Raw genomic sequence first — 17985 nt, 5'->3', positions numbered from 1 at the left:
TTGTTTATGAAGGCATGATTTTAGAAGTGTTTGTTTTTTTCAGTGTTTTCTTAACAAAGGATCTAAAAATATTGTATTCTTTGTTAATGTAACTCAGCAGGAAATGTATTAAGCAAATCAAATGTATTTTAGTTTCTATTTTTGTTTCTGTTTGACAAGACATTTTCCTAAATGTTATGTGTTATATTACTTTCAAAAACAGCCATGATTAATTAATAAGGTTTGTAAGATCTCAGGATTTGTCTGCCTCCTAACTTTTTTTAGTTTATTCACATTTATGTACCCCCTTCCGGCCCCTAAATAATAGCAAGCTTGGCTCCATATTTGTGTGCCTGGCTCCTATCTTCTACAAAAATAGCCAATCACCTATGATACATAACTTTACTTAATCATATTTACACTCTCACTTGTAAATTTGTTTGTCCACTTACATGATACATGTACCATGATGCGTCTACGTTTCTAAGACGTAAATATATGTTAATTTTGGGACTATTGGGAAATAATAATAATATAGAACATTCTGTCTTGAAAACCAGTTGGAAATCCTGTGAAATGATATATAAATAACCTCACTTTGAATACTTGTGCCTATTATACACTTGATTTGTTTTATCAAAGGATATAATTCTCCTTGTTCTGTAATCCTCTGCCATTTCTGTAATCTTAACTTGCGTTTCACTGTGCTACTGAAGCCTTATGTTTTCTTCATCCATCTTCCCCTATATGTCTCAGGTGGCCCCTATCTTTGTGTACGTTTTGATACATAGTGCTGTTAGATACCTCCCAACACTTTTTGCCTACAGTCTCGATTTTCAGCCACTGTCCAGGTAGCTGCACTGGTGTCCCACTTTTGTATATGTGAGGATCATGAGGCACAGACCTTCATAATAACTGGTACATGACCACCTCATAATACTCTGAAGCTGATCACCGCGAGGTAAGGTTGGGTGGCCTTTCCTGAAATTAAATTAATCTTTTGATTTTGAAACCCTTTAAAGTGCAGCTAAGTCAATTTTGTATCACAGATACAGAATGTGTGGCTGGAACACCATATGATTCAAGCAATTATTTCTATCTGTGCATATCCCATGTCAAATAAGTGTATAGGCCATCCATTAACCTGTAAGCTGTTCAGGTCAATGCATATTTAACTATTCATCACTGAAATCTACAAAATATTTACTGTACTATTCTATGCTTAAAGATCTGGATGTACCATGTGCAACCAGATAACAGAATCAAAAATAAACACAGGCAAACATTGCATCAGAAAATTATTCTCCACATACCATATGCGATCACAAAATTATCATAGAAAAATCTGTTACACAATAAATGTGTGTTCCTCATTGCTTGTTGCTGATGATTACTCCATAAATATCTAAAAAGAGCTGTGTCTTAAAATGTGAAATGCATAGATAGATAGATAGATAGACAGACATACTCTTTAGGGCCTATAATATTTTTTATTAGTTTTTTATTTGAGTTTTTTTTAATTTAATTATTACATTACTGATTTAACACACACACACACACACACACACACACATATATATATATATATATATATATTTAGTTTAAATTAAAATGTTCTCATATGGAATAGTGGCCATTTTAAATGTAATTTGTTATTTTCTAAACATTTATTTAACTTAACTACTCAAAGCTTAGGCTTGATGTATTGCATATATAAATTAGAACATGACATGTACCATAGTCTCGGATTTCTTCATATAAATGTAAGGGTTGAATACGGTTTAGTATTATTCAACATATACAAATATTTTGAAATCCGTGTGCAGTGAGGTAACCACGTGGAATCACAGCTTACTGGGCCAGTCAAGGCAGATCTCCCCAACCAGCCCATTATCCTCACTATACCCCAAGGTTCGTCAAACAATCTTTCTTTGCATAATTCAAACTAATTTGAATTTACATACATTTAGTTTTTTTGTCTCCTTTGCAACATAATTTTCACATTGTAATTATTGGTGTTCATCACTCTCTACATGTTCTGATTTATCTTGCTTTGACACAAGTACCCTTGTATGAACCGGTATTAATCCATTTTACCAGGATGTGAGCTTTAGTTCCCATTGAGATGAGCAGAAGTCAGTTTTGATTTCTATTTACTTTGATGCGTTTGTCCCCTGGGTAAACATTAACAAAGGGCAAGCTTCAGAAAACCGTAAGAATATATAGTGACTCGCTACATAGCCGTGGCATCCTGGCACAACAGAAGCAAACAGAAATGTGTTTCAAGCATTTTCTCACTTGGAATATGCACAACTATTTTTAAAAAGCACAATACTAATAATACAATAATAATAATTGAATATCCATCATGTGCAGCTTCAACACTGAACTGTTGTAGAACTCTACTGACACCTACCTGCTTGTATAGTTAATGCTTTTTCCTGGAATTGCATTACTTAACTGATATACTTGCACAATATTATTATTATTATTATCTTTTATTTATATAGAGCCAACAGTTTACGCAGCGCTTAATACAATACATATATTCAAGGGGTCTGACAAGACAAGAATTGACAGACTAAGACAAACCGATACATTAGGTGGAGAGAGCCCTGCTTGCAAGCTTACAATCTTGAGGGAATACAAATACATTGATCGTATTTTGTGCAGAATATTGTATGGGATTAATAGATTATAAAGTAACAGGTCTATGCCAAAAATTATATCTACAGATCTGTCACATTCTATTACATATCATTTTTGTTGGATTGCTCACTCAGTACACTGAAGTTCTTAGCATAAAGTAAGCATAGATATTTATGAAAATAAGGAAAACATTTTTTTATGAGCATCGCGTTCCTTGAGAATGTGATTCTCCATTTATCTTCATGTGATGATCATGTGAGACTTCCAATGTGGGGGAAGCATGAATGGCAGTTTCTGAGTACTGCCTCTGCTCCCCTGCACTAAAACTTTTTTTATTTTATTTTCTTACTTTTATATTTACTTCTAATCAGCAGCACTCACTATACATTATGGAAGTCTTGAGTAATTGTGTGAGACTTCTGGAGCATGGAGGTTGGTTACTAACTTCCTGAGTTCGGCAATCATGATAGGTTTTAGGGTCATCTTTTCATGACGGGATTGACCATCATCAAGATTTTAACAGGTTAATTTTCTCATGTTGTAGTGCATGGGGTGTCTGAGAGCAGTCTAAACCTACTCTGTGCTGAGTGACAGTCCAAAATATGGGGACTTGGTACTTTTTGTTTTAATATGTGCCTGGATGAAGCTTACTTATATTTTGTCTAGTAGATTGAAAGTGAATGCAACTTATTTCAATAACATCTCCATATAAGACAAACCCTTAATCATACACATAGGGTGTTTTTAGGAATGATGCCAAACCTGGTTTCTGGTTAATGAAGCTTCTCCATATGGATTCTCCTAGGCATGGCTATCAATTTCTACCTTACTGATCACCGACTTGCCAACTTTTTACTGCCATGCAGGCATAAGTCATAGTTTGCAGATGGATGAGTAGACATTTTAATTGGTTCATTTCATATTTATTAAAGGTTATTTTAAATCTAGCCAAATTACTATTCCTCAAGGGTCAAACATGACGGTTCATATCCAAAGATTAAAAAACACATGCTCCAACTAAGACCATAATTTATGGAGCACATATGGAGCAGTACTAAAAATAGTATATGTGCCAAGTACACAATAATTCAAGCTGTTTTGGTATAGACACCAGAAATCCTTAAATTGAAAAGAACAATAATTGTCACCAGTAAAAATCTAGATTAATTATTGTGTATGTGCTGTCATCAATTTGAAGACAGTTAGGTTACCAGCCTATAAACCTATGTTAAGGTTTTGTGAAATACTATTTCGTGCTAGCTTGGTGAATACTGCTCTGTGTCATTTCAATTGGAGTGCTTTCCTGCTGCTGATTGGTTGCGTCAAATAGCCAGTCAGTGGCAACAATCCTTCCCATGCGTAGAAGAAAGGCAGCAGAGCTTCTTTAGTGGATCTGCCAGGCACAGTAAATTGACTGTTTAAACTATTATTGTATGTGAGCATACCATATTTGAAGCATTGCCATACCTGGGAACTTTCTAAATGAGTTGACGTGGCCTCTTTTAATGTGTACCATTTTGATGGTCCATAATGCAGATTATGTGTAACAGCTCATTAAATGTGTTAACGTAATGGTTCTTATACCTACAGTGCTGTGAAAACGCATTTGCCCTCCTCCCGGTTTGTTCTATTTTTGCATATTTGTCACACTTAAATGTTGGGGATCATCAAAATAATAAATCGAAATAACCAGAGATAATACAAAATGGATTTTAAATGATTATTTCATGTATAGAAGAAAAAAAAGTTAGATTGATTAACTCTTTGCCTTCAATAAATGAAATGATCATTTAAAAGATGCATTTTGTGTTTATTAGGAATTATTTGGAAGATCTAAACAAGTAAATGTGAAAAACTGACCAAAAATAGAAGCAATTGGAAAGGGAGCAAATACCTTTTAAAGAAACCTTGACTTCGTATTATCATTATTTAAGGATAGACTTAATTGAGTAACTAACATGCATTTAAGCATGCATATGATCAAAAGCACTAATTAGGACTCCTAGATATCATCAGCTCAATGTAGACTATAGGTGGCTCAGCTCCAGACTTTGTGACCCTAAGATTTTGTCCCTTCACCCTGAGATTGGAGCTTAAACTTTGTATTGCCTTAAGAAGCTATTCACATATCTCCCAACATTTTATGTGAACAAAGACGGACACCATTATTTGTTGTTAGAGCTATGAGTGTGGCATTCAGAAAAAAGTTATATACGGTATTTTATTTACACAACTAAAGAGATACTTGGAAGCTGTGCCTTCACATTACAGGATGTTTACGTATGCCAGTCGGTAAATGAAAATGAGCATATAATTTATGTTTATGTCAAAATCAAACTACTAGGGTTCCTGAAGGTATGAATTAAGAAATGCAGATCTAGGTATTTTATCATCTACAAAAGGAACATCTGTTGCTTTAAAATTCTAATAAAGCAGCATTCAAGTATTTTTGAGTCTCAGTTGAAGGTTGCTATGGTGATGCTGTTGGAGCTGTTGGTTACCTTGATCTGCAGACCTGTGTTTTCAATGTTCACAAAAAAATATAGTGCCAATTAATTGGGAAGGCAGCTTGCACTACCAATCAAAATACCCAAGACCACATACTGTGGTTGGCATGTTTATACTTGTGTTTTGAACCATGTCATGATTGGCATTTTCCATGTAAATTATGGCACTTTCCCATACCTACAAAGTGTTCCCATTTAAGAAGGGCACTCCCTCTTTGGTGCCAAATCCTTACAAATCCCTTACAATGTTTGCTGTATATAATTAGCATCACAAAAATTTGTATATTGATAGCTGGATAAAATCAAGATGACCTTAAGATACCTGTGTCACGTGTGGTTAAAGGTGTGGTGGGCATGGTCATCCATGGTGCTTGGCTTAGGCAATCATACCTGAAGTATCACCTTGTGGTGCTCAGCTGTATAGCATTGTAAAGTGGCCACAAGTAAGCTGAAATAACCTCCTTTGATTTTGTAGCTCCTGGTCAGAGGATTCTTCTTCTTCTAAACATCATATTCAATTGGAAAAATATTGAAAGGTCATATTCATATAAACAGTCTTGCATCGTAGTCACACCTCTAACTCCATTACCTGAAATCAAAAGTATGCCTCTTTGGCCATTTCAAACGTTTAGAGGTATGCTGCGTGCCATCATATAGCTTTTGACTGAATGACCTAAATGAGACTTTTTCCATGATCTAGTGTTCTGTTACTCAGATCATTTCTTTCCTCCAACTATTTAAAAACTTGAGCTACTGTTGAGATATTGCTCAGCCACCTCTGTATTTCGTGGTTCATGTCTCCCAACAGTAGCTGCAGGTAGGGAGCAAAGGGTTGATGCCTATGCTTAAGACATATTTACAATAAAGCCGGAACATTCCTTTTTTGTTGTTCAAATCACAGATTTCCTTCTGAGATGTCGAAGTTGTCAATAAAAGCTTGTATATATTTAAGATAATGTGCTAATTGCAACATCTGAGTTGTAGTAGAACTGCCATTTAAAACTGTTGGAGTTGTGCACACCTGCTTGGCATCAACCAGCACTTCTAGCTGTTAAATTATACTTTGCTTGCGTATTATTCTAGTAACAGCAAGCATAATGCATTTAGCTGGAACAGAATAATCATTAGTATTACCTGATAACAGAAGGTGAGCAATTAAGCATACAGTTGAAAGTAGCGTTAAAATGGAAATTAAATTGTTTTATTTGGATTATAGCATTAAAATGTCAAGTATTTGTGTGTGTGTGTGTGTGTATATATATATATATATATATATATATATATACATACATGGCATTGTCAATGTGTTTTCACTGAAGTGAAAATGGTTCAGTATTGAAGGAAGTTTGCAAAATATCCAGCAAAGTGAGTAAAATAAGGATTTTTGGCTATAAAAGATGTCTGAGTACTCGCTAATTGTAAGTACCGCTATATGGCTCAGAACAGTTTTTGATGTATGAAATGTCATCTTTTACTTCATTTTTAATGTTCTTGTTCACACCAGGATTCCCCTCATAATGAGATTAATGTTTAACAGTAAATTTATTGCGACTATTGTAAAATATTTCTGTAATGGCAACAGAATGTGGGCTTTAAAATTGATAAAATGCAAGTTATGCTTATGGTCATGTTTTGATTTTAAAAATATATTTTTTTAAATCACAGGTGATACGTAAACTGCAGAAGAGATTTTGTTGCAACACAAGATTGTGAACAGGCCACAGTTATTTAGTATACTTTAACATTCATAGAGCATTTCCGTAAATTGCTTATAAAATAATTTAGTGATCAACAAATTGGCTCCACATGTAAGAGTCAGCCACAAAATTCAGGAGCCAGCGGCTGGCATACTACTATTATTACTGCTGGGTCATGTGACGTTGCTTTACATAATGGTTCTGCGCACACTAAGGAAAAGCCAGCTCTATCTCTGTAATGTATTGTATGCGTTATGAGATTAGTCTACTGTAGTGCTGATAATGTCTGTGTAATCCCTTGCCATTGTGTCAGGGCTCGACAAATCCTGGGCACCAGGTCACCATGGCAACTAAAAATATTTTTTCTCCCTGAGGCAGACGGCGTACACTCAGAGAGTTGTAAGGATAAAGATGTAAGTCACGACACAAGGAGTTACCTCTTTATCTCCTTAAGTAGCTGGGATTGAACGGTGTCCTTTCTACTCCTAGTAGGCGTGGTTGAACAGACTCCCATAGCATCACTGCGTGCCAGGCTGCTGTATGGATAATACCAGTTTTGTTGCTGTTAACACATTCAGCCTGTAGTGGCCACTCTACATAGTTTTGGAATTCTTGCTCCACTTTGATGGTATCAGCTGTGCCTTGGTATCTTGTGTGGCCCTGCTCTTTAAATACTGGCTGCTTATTGCAAACAGGGCCTTTGTATTTGGGTTTCTACCTTGGGTGACATGCTTGATCCAGCTCCCTGTTTGACTGTTTCTCTTGCTGCTGTTACTCCTGACTGATGTTTCCTGTCAGAGGGCTATCTTGCTAAGCGCTCTGTCTGACGTCTACCATACCAAGCACGCTGTCCGAGGGCTATCTTGCCAAGCGCCCTGTCTATGGACTATCCTGCCAAGTGCCCTTTCAAGGGCTATCCTGCCAAGTAACTATCCTACCAGGTGGCTTGTCCTGAAGACTACCAAGCTTCTGTCCTTACCATGAGATTTCAGTCTGTTCTGCCTGTCTGATTAAGTCACAGCCCGGTCTTGGTGCACAACCCTGTTTCGGTGCTCAGCCCTGTTTGTATCATAACTGCAGCCCTGTCTTGGTGCAAAGCCCTGTTTAAATGCTTAATCCTGTCTGTCATCTAGCCGTGTCTGAGCTAATCAGTCCTGTCTTCGCTGATCAGTAATTAGTCCTGTTGGTACCATCCTGTGTTGCCAGCCCTGTTTGTACTTCCAAGACGTGTCGGTACTATTCAGTCCAGCCTGTATCAGCCAGCCTTGTCAGTGTTAATGTGTATGAGCGTATGGTGCTGTGTGTGTTACTGTGTGAGTGTATGCATACTAGCCAGGTCAAAATGAATACGCTCACCAAAACAAGCAATTGAGGGTGATCAGCAAATGAAGATTCTGAGTAGATATTGACAGCCCAGGGTAAAAACCAGGTCAGGAAAGCTTATAAAGGTCATCTGGGGTCACTGACTTTACAAGCACGCCTCCTCACAAGTGAATGGACCAAGATGACTGAAACTTTAAATATATGAAAATACATTTTGGGAAAAAAATAGCTTGTACATTTTTGGCTGGCTCCTAAATCCAAACCAAATTTGTCAACCCTTGTATTGTGTTATGTGTTAATTACAGATATCCTTTTCTATTTCCTGTGTATGTCAATTTCCCATGCAGTAGTGAAGTGCAGTATATAAACTGTGCCCAGTGCCAATAAAGTGTGTGTTCTCTTGCATTCTGACTGGTGGTGACACCTTTCCCCCAGAGGAGCATCTTTACTTTATTGTAGCTTTCATATTGAGGAATATGGCAACAACGACCAGGGACATCCCAGGGACAATACTTTGCAACAGATTACTTTGTTATTTACTTTATGGAACATATTTTCAGCTGGATTCAAATCCAGAGATACATTTATCACAGCTAACTGAATAGCAATCCTTATGTAGATTAAATCAAAAGGTAAAAACCTAGTTACGGTATATTGTCCTGGATTTGATAGCTGGGATACAATGCATCACAGTGTTTATCTATTTTTTTTAATTGCAATCTGTGGCAGGATTGATATTCTATTACTTGTGTTAGATTTATCTCCGACATTGAATCCATTCCCTTATTTCTCAACTGCATTGATCGTGCCATCAATGTTGACACTCATGTGCCCTTTGCTTTAGGCACATGTCCCTTTTGTGAGTCGTGCTAGGACCTAAAGTCATTTAGACACATTCATTATAGCTGTTTGCCGAAAGGCTTATGTAACATCATATGGCATATATGAACATACTCCCCAGCCACAGTAATCGGAAGCTTGCCTGGGTGATGGGGGAATTATTGGTTCATGGGATTTGTTCTCCAAAGAAACTGCCACTGTTTAAATGTTTTAACTTACCATGCTGTATTTTCAGCTTGTCATCATGGCCGGGACTGTTCTGCTCGCATACTACTTTGAGTGCACGGATACCTTCCAAGTCCACGTCCAAGGTTTTTTCTGTCAAGATGGAAATCTTATGAAACCTTACCCAGGGACGGAAGATGAAAGCTTCATTTCACCGCTGGTGCTGTACTGTGTACTGGCAGTGACGCCAACAGCTATCGTAAGTCATTTATATGCTAAATACGTTTAATAATGTATGTGACATATTTAGTAATCACTCCGTTTTTAAATATGGCTGTGACAAAACGACAATAATACAATTTTACAAAAATACCATTACACATTATATTGTTTGAAGAGTGTATTTAGACACAGGATATTTTATCGCTCTATATAGTGAAGTACTATTTGGACATATTAAAAATTGCGATTATACAAGGAATATAAAGTACATCTGCATTTCATAAATATTAATCCAATCAGTATAAAACAGTATAAAACAGGCAAGTATTTACTTAAATGACTTTCCACATACACATTACTTGTTCTATTCAAACAAGTATGTATGTATTTTAATATAAACATTGGTAATACAGGTAACTAGTATTTTTTTTATTTTGTATAGTGCCAACAATTTACGCAGCCCTTTGTACAGTACATACATTCAAAAATTGGCAGACTAAGACAAACCGATTCATTCGGTAAAGAGGGCCCTTTATTTATCTAAGGTAAATAAGGCAAACTTCTAAAAAAATTTACTGTTAACATCGAGCAGCCCAGAATACACTCAGTAAAGGAAAAACTCCAGTGGGCAGCGGGTGCATGTTTAGTGGTCAGAGACACTGATAAAATGATACATGCTACAAGGTATAATGATGTCCTTCACAGGTAATGTTTGGTGTCAATCTAGTTATTTTTATAAAATATCAATATGGTTTCTTTGATTTTGTTATTTTGATTTCTTGACAAAAATTGCATTTTTATTCTAGATATTTATTGGTGAGGTAACTACATATTTTATAAAGTCTACAAGAGAGAACCTGATTGTTCAAGAAAAAATGATTTTGACCGGAGAGTGCTGTTACCTGAATCCATTAATCAGGAGAATTATTCGGTTTATAGGTAAGGACCAACAAGATTGCAGTTATCGGATCACTGTAGTTTGTGTTATCCCCCAGAGATGCATAAGAGTGTTTGCTCTGTCCACTTGCTATACTCTGTATCGTGATGACCCTATTCAAAATGGATCATCCATCTCCCTTATATCTGCAGATTGCATTGGGAAAGTTAGTGATATCCTTAAATCACATTTCCTTATAGGCTGTATATAAAAGAAACTCGGCTTGTCGACAACAACTAGTTTGCTTGTGTTTGTTACTTTTCAATTTTGTGTAGGTTTTCTTCTATAGGGATATATATATATAGGTGTCACTGCTGGAAAAAAATTCAGCCAAAATCCCCTAAGCACAATAATACCCCATAAGTATACGCTATGTGTAGATAGACAGATAGATGGATCCACGTGCAGGCATATATATATATATAATACCCCATACGCAACCAAATGCGATACACGGTGTGTATATATGCCGATCAGCCATAACATTATGACCACCTGCCTAATATCGTGCCTAATATTGCGGCCAAAACAGCCCTGAAACATTGAAGCATGGACTCCACTAGAACTCTGAAGGTGTGCTGTTGTATCTGGCACAAGACGCTAGCAGCAGAATAATTTAAGCCTTGTAAGTTGCAATCCTGGTGCCATGTGTTCTCCAGGTAACCGACACACACCCGGCCATCCACGTGATGTTAAAGAAAAAGTGATTCATCAAACCAGGCCACCTTCTTCCATTGCTCAGTGGTCCATTTCTTATGCTCACTTGCACATTGTAGGTGTTTTCGGCAGTGGGCAGGGGTTAGCATGGGCACCCAGACTTTTCTGCGGCTACGTGGCCCCATACTCAACAAAATGCAATACACCGTTCTCACACCTTTCTATGAGAAGCAGCAATTTGAGCTACACACGGGCCAGTCCCCCTCCCCTACGTGCATTAATGAGCCTTGGCCGCCTACGACCCTGTCGCCGGTTCACCACTCTTTCTTCCTTGGACCACCTTTGATATTTACTGACCACTGCAGACCGGGAACACCCCACAAGAGCTGCAGTTTTGGAGGTGCTCTGACCTGGTTCTCTAGCCATCACAATTTGGCCCATGTCAAAGTCGCTCAGACTTGCCCATTTTTCCTGCTTCTAACACATCAACTTTTAAGGATGAAATGCTCACTCTCTGCCTGATATATCCCACCAACTGACAGGTGCCATGATAACAAGATTATCAATGTTATTTACTTCGACTGTCAGTGGTCATAATATTATGGCTGATCGGTGTGTGTGTGTGTGTCTGTGTGTAGATCGGTGTGTGTGTGTGTGTCTGTGTGTGTATATATATATATATACACACACATCTATTCGGGTTGCAAGTGGATAAAATATCTCCCAAAGGCTTTTCTGCTTTGACTGGATAGTATCATACCTCGTATCCCTAATTACTGCAATTTTAACATTTGTTCCACTGGACTAACACTACCACAACAATGAACGCTGAGACAATAACATGTTAATGTCTATTTTTCTCAGCAAGTGACAGTGTGTGTGGGGGCCGAAAACATTTCATCTTGACAGGCAGAGTCTTTTCTGTGACTAATTTGTTCTTTAAATCAGGTTAACTTGGTTACACTCCTACTAAATAATGATCTTGCATCTAAGTCCAACAGAGTGGTTATTTAACAGCTGTTGTAAATGCAATAGCCCTTCTTAATTGTGTTTCTACCTGCTTCCGGCACATAATACTATATAAACTAATAGCCTGATAAGTTTGCAAACCCAATGTGGTGATTTATAATAGTACCTCACGTGCATGATAGGCACAATGCATAAAATCACGCTTACTCCTAATTAGATGTATAAATGGAATTGTTAATTGCAAATGTACTCTGTAGGCATGAATGAAGAATGCATATTTGAGTAATTTATAATTTAATATGTTACTTTAAATATACATTCTTTGGGGTCTATTTACCAAAAGCAGGGTTCACAGGAGAGGTGTTGTTTAACTCCTTGACTTAACTATACGTTATGAAAAGACAACCCCAGTTGGTCTGCTGTACAGAATTGAAGACCACAACTCCTCCTTTAGTGAATAAACCCCCTTAATTGTAAAAAAGTAAATGAATAAATACTTAATGAATCCAAGACAAGACCAATTACTGACTATGGTCTGAGTCTTTACATTAGGAAACATGGGGATAATAGATGGGCTAAATTGTTAACCGCAGTCAAATTCTGTTTTTGACTGTTCTATGACTTATGTAGTGAAAACCCTGCAGTAGAACACACACTCTTCATTTCATGCACAGGAACAGGAACTGAGCGGAGTCATGTGATGCGATGTGCATTCACGTGACTCCACCGGGTTCCTGTGCAGCCGCGGCGGATGAAAGTAAGCAGCAGTTAGTTTTAAAAAAAAATACAAAAACTACCACCACTGTATTAGACCCCAATTTTTTCTGAAAAAGGTATGTCTTATACATGGGGATATACGATAATTTACATGTTTTATATTAAAGGGGCACTCCAGTGCCCCTTGCAGTTCGACCAAGGAAGAATGCAGAGTGCCACCCACTACATTGTGTGATTTTTGCACCAGTTTTAAGCAGTCAATGAAATGAAGCATCACAAAAAGCAGGTAGTGTGCTGGGTTGTATAGATAGAGGCATCAGTAGCCAAAGGAAATAGGTGGCTACCTAAAATATTGTCTAGAAAATATCTCGAGAACATCTCCAGAAGGATATTAATATATTGAAGAGAGTTCAAAGGAAGGCTACTAAACTGGTAAACGGTTTGCAGGATAAAACAATTTCAGGAAAGACTAAGGGATCTCAAAAAGTATACCTTGAAGAAAGAAGGTAGAGGGAAGATATGACAGAAACATTTAAATACTTAAAGGGGTTCAAGAAAGTACAAGATGGAAGTTTATTTCAAAGGAGGCAAATGTTAGAAAGGAACTTTTTCTTTATCGAGGGGATGGTAGGTAAATGGAACAGCTTCCCACCAGAAATGGTAACGGCTAATACAGTGTGGGATGACTAGGGATTGATTAAGACCTGACTCTTAAATTGGGGAAAAATGGGCTAACTAGATGGGTCCAGTGGTTCTTATCTCCTGTCAAATTCCCTAGCTATAGATCAAATAAGATATTTTAAGCATGATCAATATGTAGTACCACGTGATTGATTATTGTTGTAAAATATCAGTGGGGTTTTAGCTGACAGATCATTTTAATGTGTTGATAGAGCATTAAAGCTTGCTTAAATACACAAGATCTTCAAACGATTTTGTGATTCATAGACTAGCATTTGAGTTTATCCACTAGAGGCTCATTTACATACTGTGGGTGTTATGTAGAAAAAGTGATTCTCGTGTAAAGTTTAAAAAGTGATCATCACCATAGCAACCAAGGCGAACATTCCATTGGTTGCTACGGTGACAAGTTTTAAATTCATACCTCCATGCCATAAACCCCTCCTACACATACCTTACTTAATTTTGTACGTGATCCAGTCATCCTCATCTGCTCTCTGCCTACATATACACGTATATTTTCTTATCTTATTTTACACACTGCATAGATTCCAGGAGTTTTTGTGTGTGTTAACCGAAACTCTAAATTGGCTAAGCACAGATAATGAAATCGTGTATGAGACATTATGTGCATGAGTTCGAATTTATATATAATTTGGCTGAATTGTTAACATTGGAAATTCTTCATGTGTTTTCAGTTCATCTCATTTTTGTTCTGACCTAAAGCATGACATCATTATTCAGTATTAAACAACCCTGCAAGCATTTCCATGGGTGCAGGTGCACATACTACTGGGAAACAGGATGCTAGTTGTCCAAATATCAACATGGCAGTGGGTATTTCAATATTGTCCAGTAAATAAAGCATATATTCTTTCAAATACAGCATTCAGATGCTTTATCCTGGGGGAAAACAATGAAACACATATAAAGCTTATATGTATATATATACATATATAATTTCTTATTATGCAGAGAGTGTAACTTGGTGGGCCACTGGCCAACATTGCTCCATCCAACACGAGATCTGCCGCTCCAGCAGCAGATCGGGTGGTGCAGTGTGCAGCTACTTGCTGGAAATGCCCGGTTGCATGCTACACGAGTATGAAAACACACTGTGTGGCCTCCCTTATCCAGCCATTGACTACAAACCTTCGTAATTAGTGTCCGCCAGGAACAATTTATTTTAGTTTGTGCCAGGAACAATTTATTTTCCCTGGTTTGGTCCTGTTCTTATTACCCTAAGACTATTGTGACAAAACTTTGTTATTGGTGGGCTTGTTTTGGTATGATCAATCTGGCAGTTAAAGGATTATCTTTTCTAAAGGAATACTAAGTATTGAAAACTGAGCTAAACTTTCGAACGGCAACTATAATTAAAACACTTATAAATCATATATACGTATAATATTTCAATTATTTTATGGCAATAAAAACCTCCATTGAAGCATTATTTATAGTATTTGGCTGCTATACGCCAGCTTCAAGTAACAATATAATGCTATGTTTCATTCTGGGGTTGGACGTCACGTTGACGCAGGCAACTCTTGTAAAGCAGATTTGTTAATTGATTGGATGATGTTTACTAAGACTACTGATTTCTTACTTGCAGTCATTTTTCCCTTTACCATATGTCACTAGAATCATTTCCATTGAAATCTTTTTTTTCCCCGCTTTCAAGACCCTAGAGCATGTTTGTCCACACTGGGAACAGGGCTGTGCTTTTTCAAGTAAGGAGTTAATTGAGGTTACTTTGAAATGTCCTTGATCAGGAATTGTCTGTGAGCCAATATTGATGCCTGGCGGTCTGCCAAGGATAGAATGGAGTCTGTGGGATTCCCTTTGGGCTTCATGCTACGAGCTCTTTCAGAAACTCCAGCATATTACAGCCGACTAATCAAATATTCTTGCTGGTGGGTTAGCGTTTAATCAGGTTAGAAATTGAATTAATATGTGTAGCACCATAGCAAGTCATGAGTTTTCGTATAATGTGCTGTTTCTAAGTGACAATAGATTTTTAATGTTTACAAACTGTATTTTAAGAGGGTTAATATAATTATTGAACTTGGTGACTGTCTGTCTAGTTGTCTGTCAATCTCATGTCTGTCTCCCTTAATATTTGTTTGTGAATTTATGGTTTGTTCATGATGTTTTAATAATTAAGCCATCCAGAATACGTTCAAAATATTTTAGAAATATGTATTTCTTATTATTGTGTAGTCACGTGATACAGTTCTTTACACACCAAAGTATTCTACACACCTAAAAAAAGGACATGAAAGACAAATTGTTTTGGGTTCCAAATAAAGGGCTGTCCATCCCTAGGAGGAACCAGTAGGAAGGATGCTGCTTTTGACACAGGCGGCCTTGAGAGGTTAAAAAATGTTTTTTTGGACCATCAATTGTCTTGTAGGCTTGCGATAAACAGCAGTCCATTTATCACGAGTGAAATAGTATACTGTAATAAATGTAATTGCTCATAGTAACTCCATTTCCATGTTTTGAGATGTTAGCCCTTTTATTCCTTGGTATTGCATTTGATTTATTGTGTTTTTTCCCCACAGGAGTCTTTGCCTTTGGACTGTTTGCTACAGATATTTTTGTTAATGCTGGCCAGGTAGTCACAGGTAACTTGACTCCTTACTTCTTGACAGTGTGTAAGCCAAACTACACTGGAGCAGACTGTCTTGTTCATCATCAGTTTATCAACCATGGAAACATCTGCACTGGTGAACCTGATGTCATTGAAAAGGCAAGAAGGTCTTTTCCATCCAAACATGCTGCTCTGAGTATATATTCTGCATTATACACAACGGTAAGTAGTGCGTATGAATCTGTTGGGGAGATCTGCCCCTCGGTTTTGGCCAGGGATACGTCACCGAATACAAGTGCTGCAGAGAAAACACAAATACTGGAGTCTGTTCTATGAAAGGCAAGTTGTCGGTCAACTCAGTAACACTCAGATATCACAATTCACAAAAGAAACTTGTATATTTGTTTATTTTGCAACTTGCTTGTGAGTTAATGAGAGCGTGCAACATCATTTTTGTGATATGCAGACAGGTTAATGCAAGTTGTCTTCCATGATGCCATTGACTGCATCTTGCAACCTCTGACATGTAATAGGACCATACATAAAAAATAAATAAATAAAAGAATGATATGGAATAATAGAACTCAATATGACCCAGTTTATCTTGGAATTTGTCAAACATATCAACAAGAAAAAAAAGATCTTTGTAAATACTCTTGCTGTTCCGGTTTCTGATGCACTTATACCAGAAAATATTTGAATGTTCCTAGAAATATCAATCCAAAAAGTTGTACAGCCAATCATTTACGAATCCATATGGGTTCAAAATGTTAAATTCATAAAAGCTAGTTTCCTCATCTTTATTCTTAAACACTTCACTTTGCCTTTAAACAGTCTGGATTCCAACCAGATGTCCGAGAAAATGAGCTCATGTTGGCCTGATGTCACTTAACGAACCTTATATCTTTCCAAAATGATTTGCTTATTCACTAATATAAATTTTTAGGATGTATGTGTTTACTTGTGCATATTTTATCAAAGTTATGCGAAGTCTTGCATCTTGAACAAAAATGCGCTATATGTGTTGTATACTACAGTATCCAAGCAAGGGAAACTCCATTATTATTATTTATTCTTTTAGATAGCGCCATAACGATGTACAATGGGTGGACAGGACATAACAAGTTGTATATAACATAATAATTTGACTAACAGAAACAACAGGTGACGAGGGCCCTGCTCAAACCCATGGGGAAAGTCCAAGCACAATATGATTTAGTGCTAAACTATTTTTCTGACATTATTTCCCCTGGATAAAAAGGATCAGAAAGAACTTTTATTTTGCTTTAACATTATCTAATAAATTGCCTTTATTATACATGACAATCTGAACTGCACCAGAGGGGGTCATTTTTTGTAAAAATATTCTTCCCTCTCTGTAGAAACAACCTTGGGACCTTTATTAAATGATGTTTGACTGTGAACTTCTCGATGTTAGATACATAATACACACATATATACGCACACACATATACATACACGGAAGGGTTAACTTGGAACAGGCGTTAGATGTTCCCTTTGGGTCCTTTATGATTTGGGCATCATGGGAAAAATATAGTTTAGTTTGCATTTTAAAAAAGTAAGTCCAATTTATGAAAAGTGGGACGTGGTTGCCATCTAGTGTATATTCGCATTATTACAGAAACATAGCAAGTTTGCTTTAAGTTTTTGTAATGTATGACTGCTATTGTAATACATATTAATTTAGAATTCTAGCATTTATAATCACAACTTGAACCTTTAACTCGCCTTTATATGACATGTTTAAAACTCAAAGCTTTTTAATCTACCGGTGCAAAGGTTTAAGTAAATATAAAAACACATCTGAGTAATAAAAATGAATTCTCTTTTCATTTGAGACATTAAAATTGGAATATTTTATCTAGCACTGAATCTTCGATGCAAAACTAATTATTATTGCAGAGTTTTATATCACTAACGTACACCGGCAAGGTCCGATTCTGCAAAACAATATTGATGCAAGAAAATTGTTAGACCCCCGTGGAGCTTTTTAATAAGCCTATTATAGTAATATTGATTGAGTGTTCT

General features: G+C 36.8%; 1 protein-coding gene across 1 annotated transcript in view; it reads left to right on the top strand.

The window, feature by feature from the left end:
- Positions 1–17985, top strand: part of PLPPR1 (phospholipid phosphatase related 1) — a 59245-nt gene that overhangs the window by 28190 nt on the left and 13070 nt on the right. Inside the window, exons 3-5 of the mRNA XM_053465860.1 lie at positions 9231–9419; positions 10189–10321; positions 15908–16158. Of these exons, the coding sequence (XP_053321835.1) occupies positions 9231–9419; positions 10189–10321; positions 15908–16158 (573 nt within the window). The remainder of the gene's footprint in view (positions 1–9230; positions 9420–10188; positions 10322–15907; positions 16159–17985) is intronic.

Source organism: Spea bombifrons, chromosome 1, assembly GCF_027358695.1.
Source record: "Spea bombifrons isolate aSpeBom1 chromosome 1, aSpeBom1.2.pri, whole genome shotgun sequence".
In the NCBI taxonomy this organism is placed as follows: Eukaryota; Metazoa; Chordata; class Amphibia; order Anura; family Pelobatidae; genus Spea; species Spea bombifrons.
This window is presented reverse-complemented; position numbering and strand designations above follow the sequence as displayed.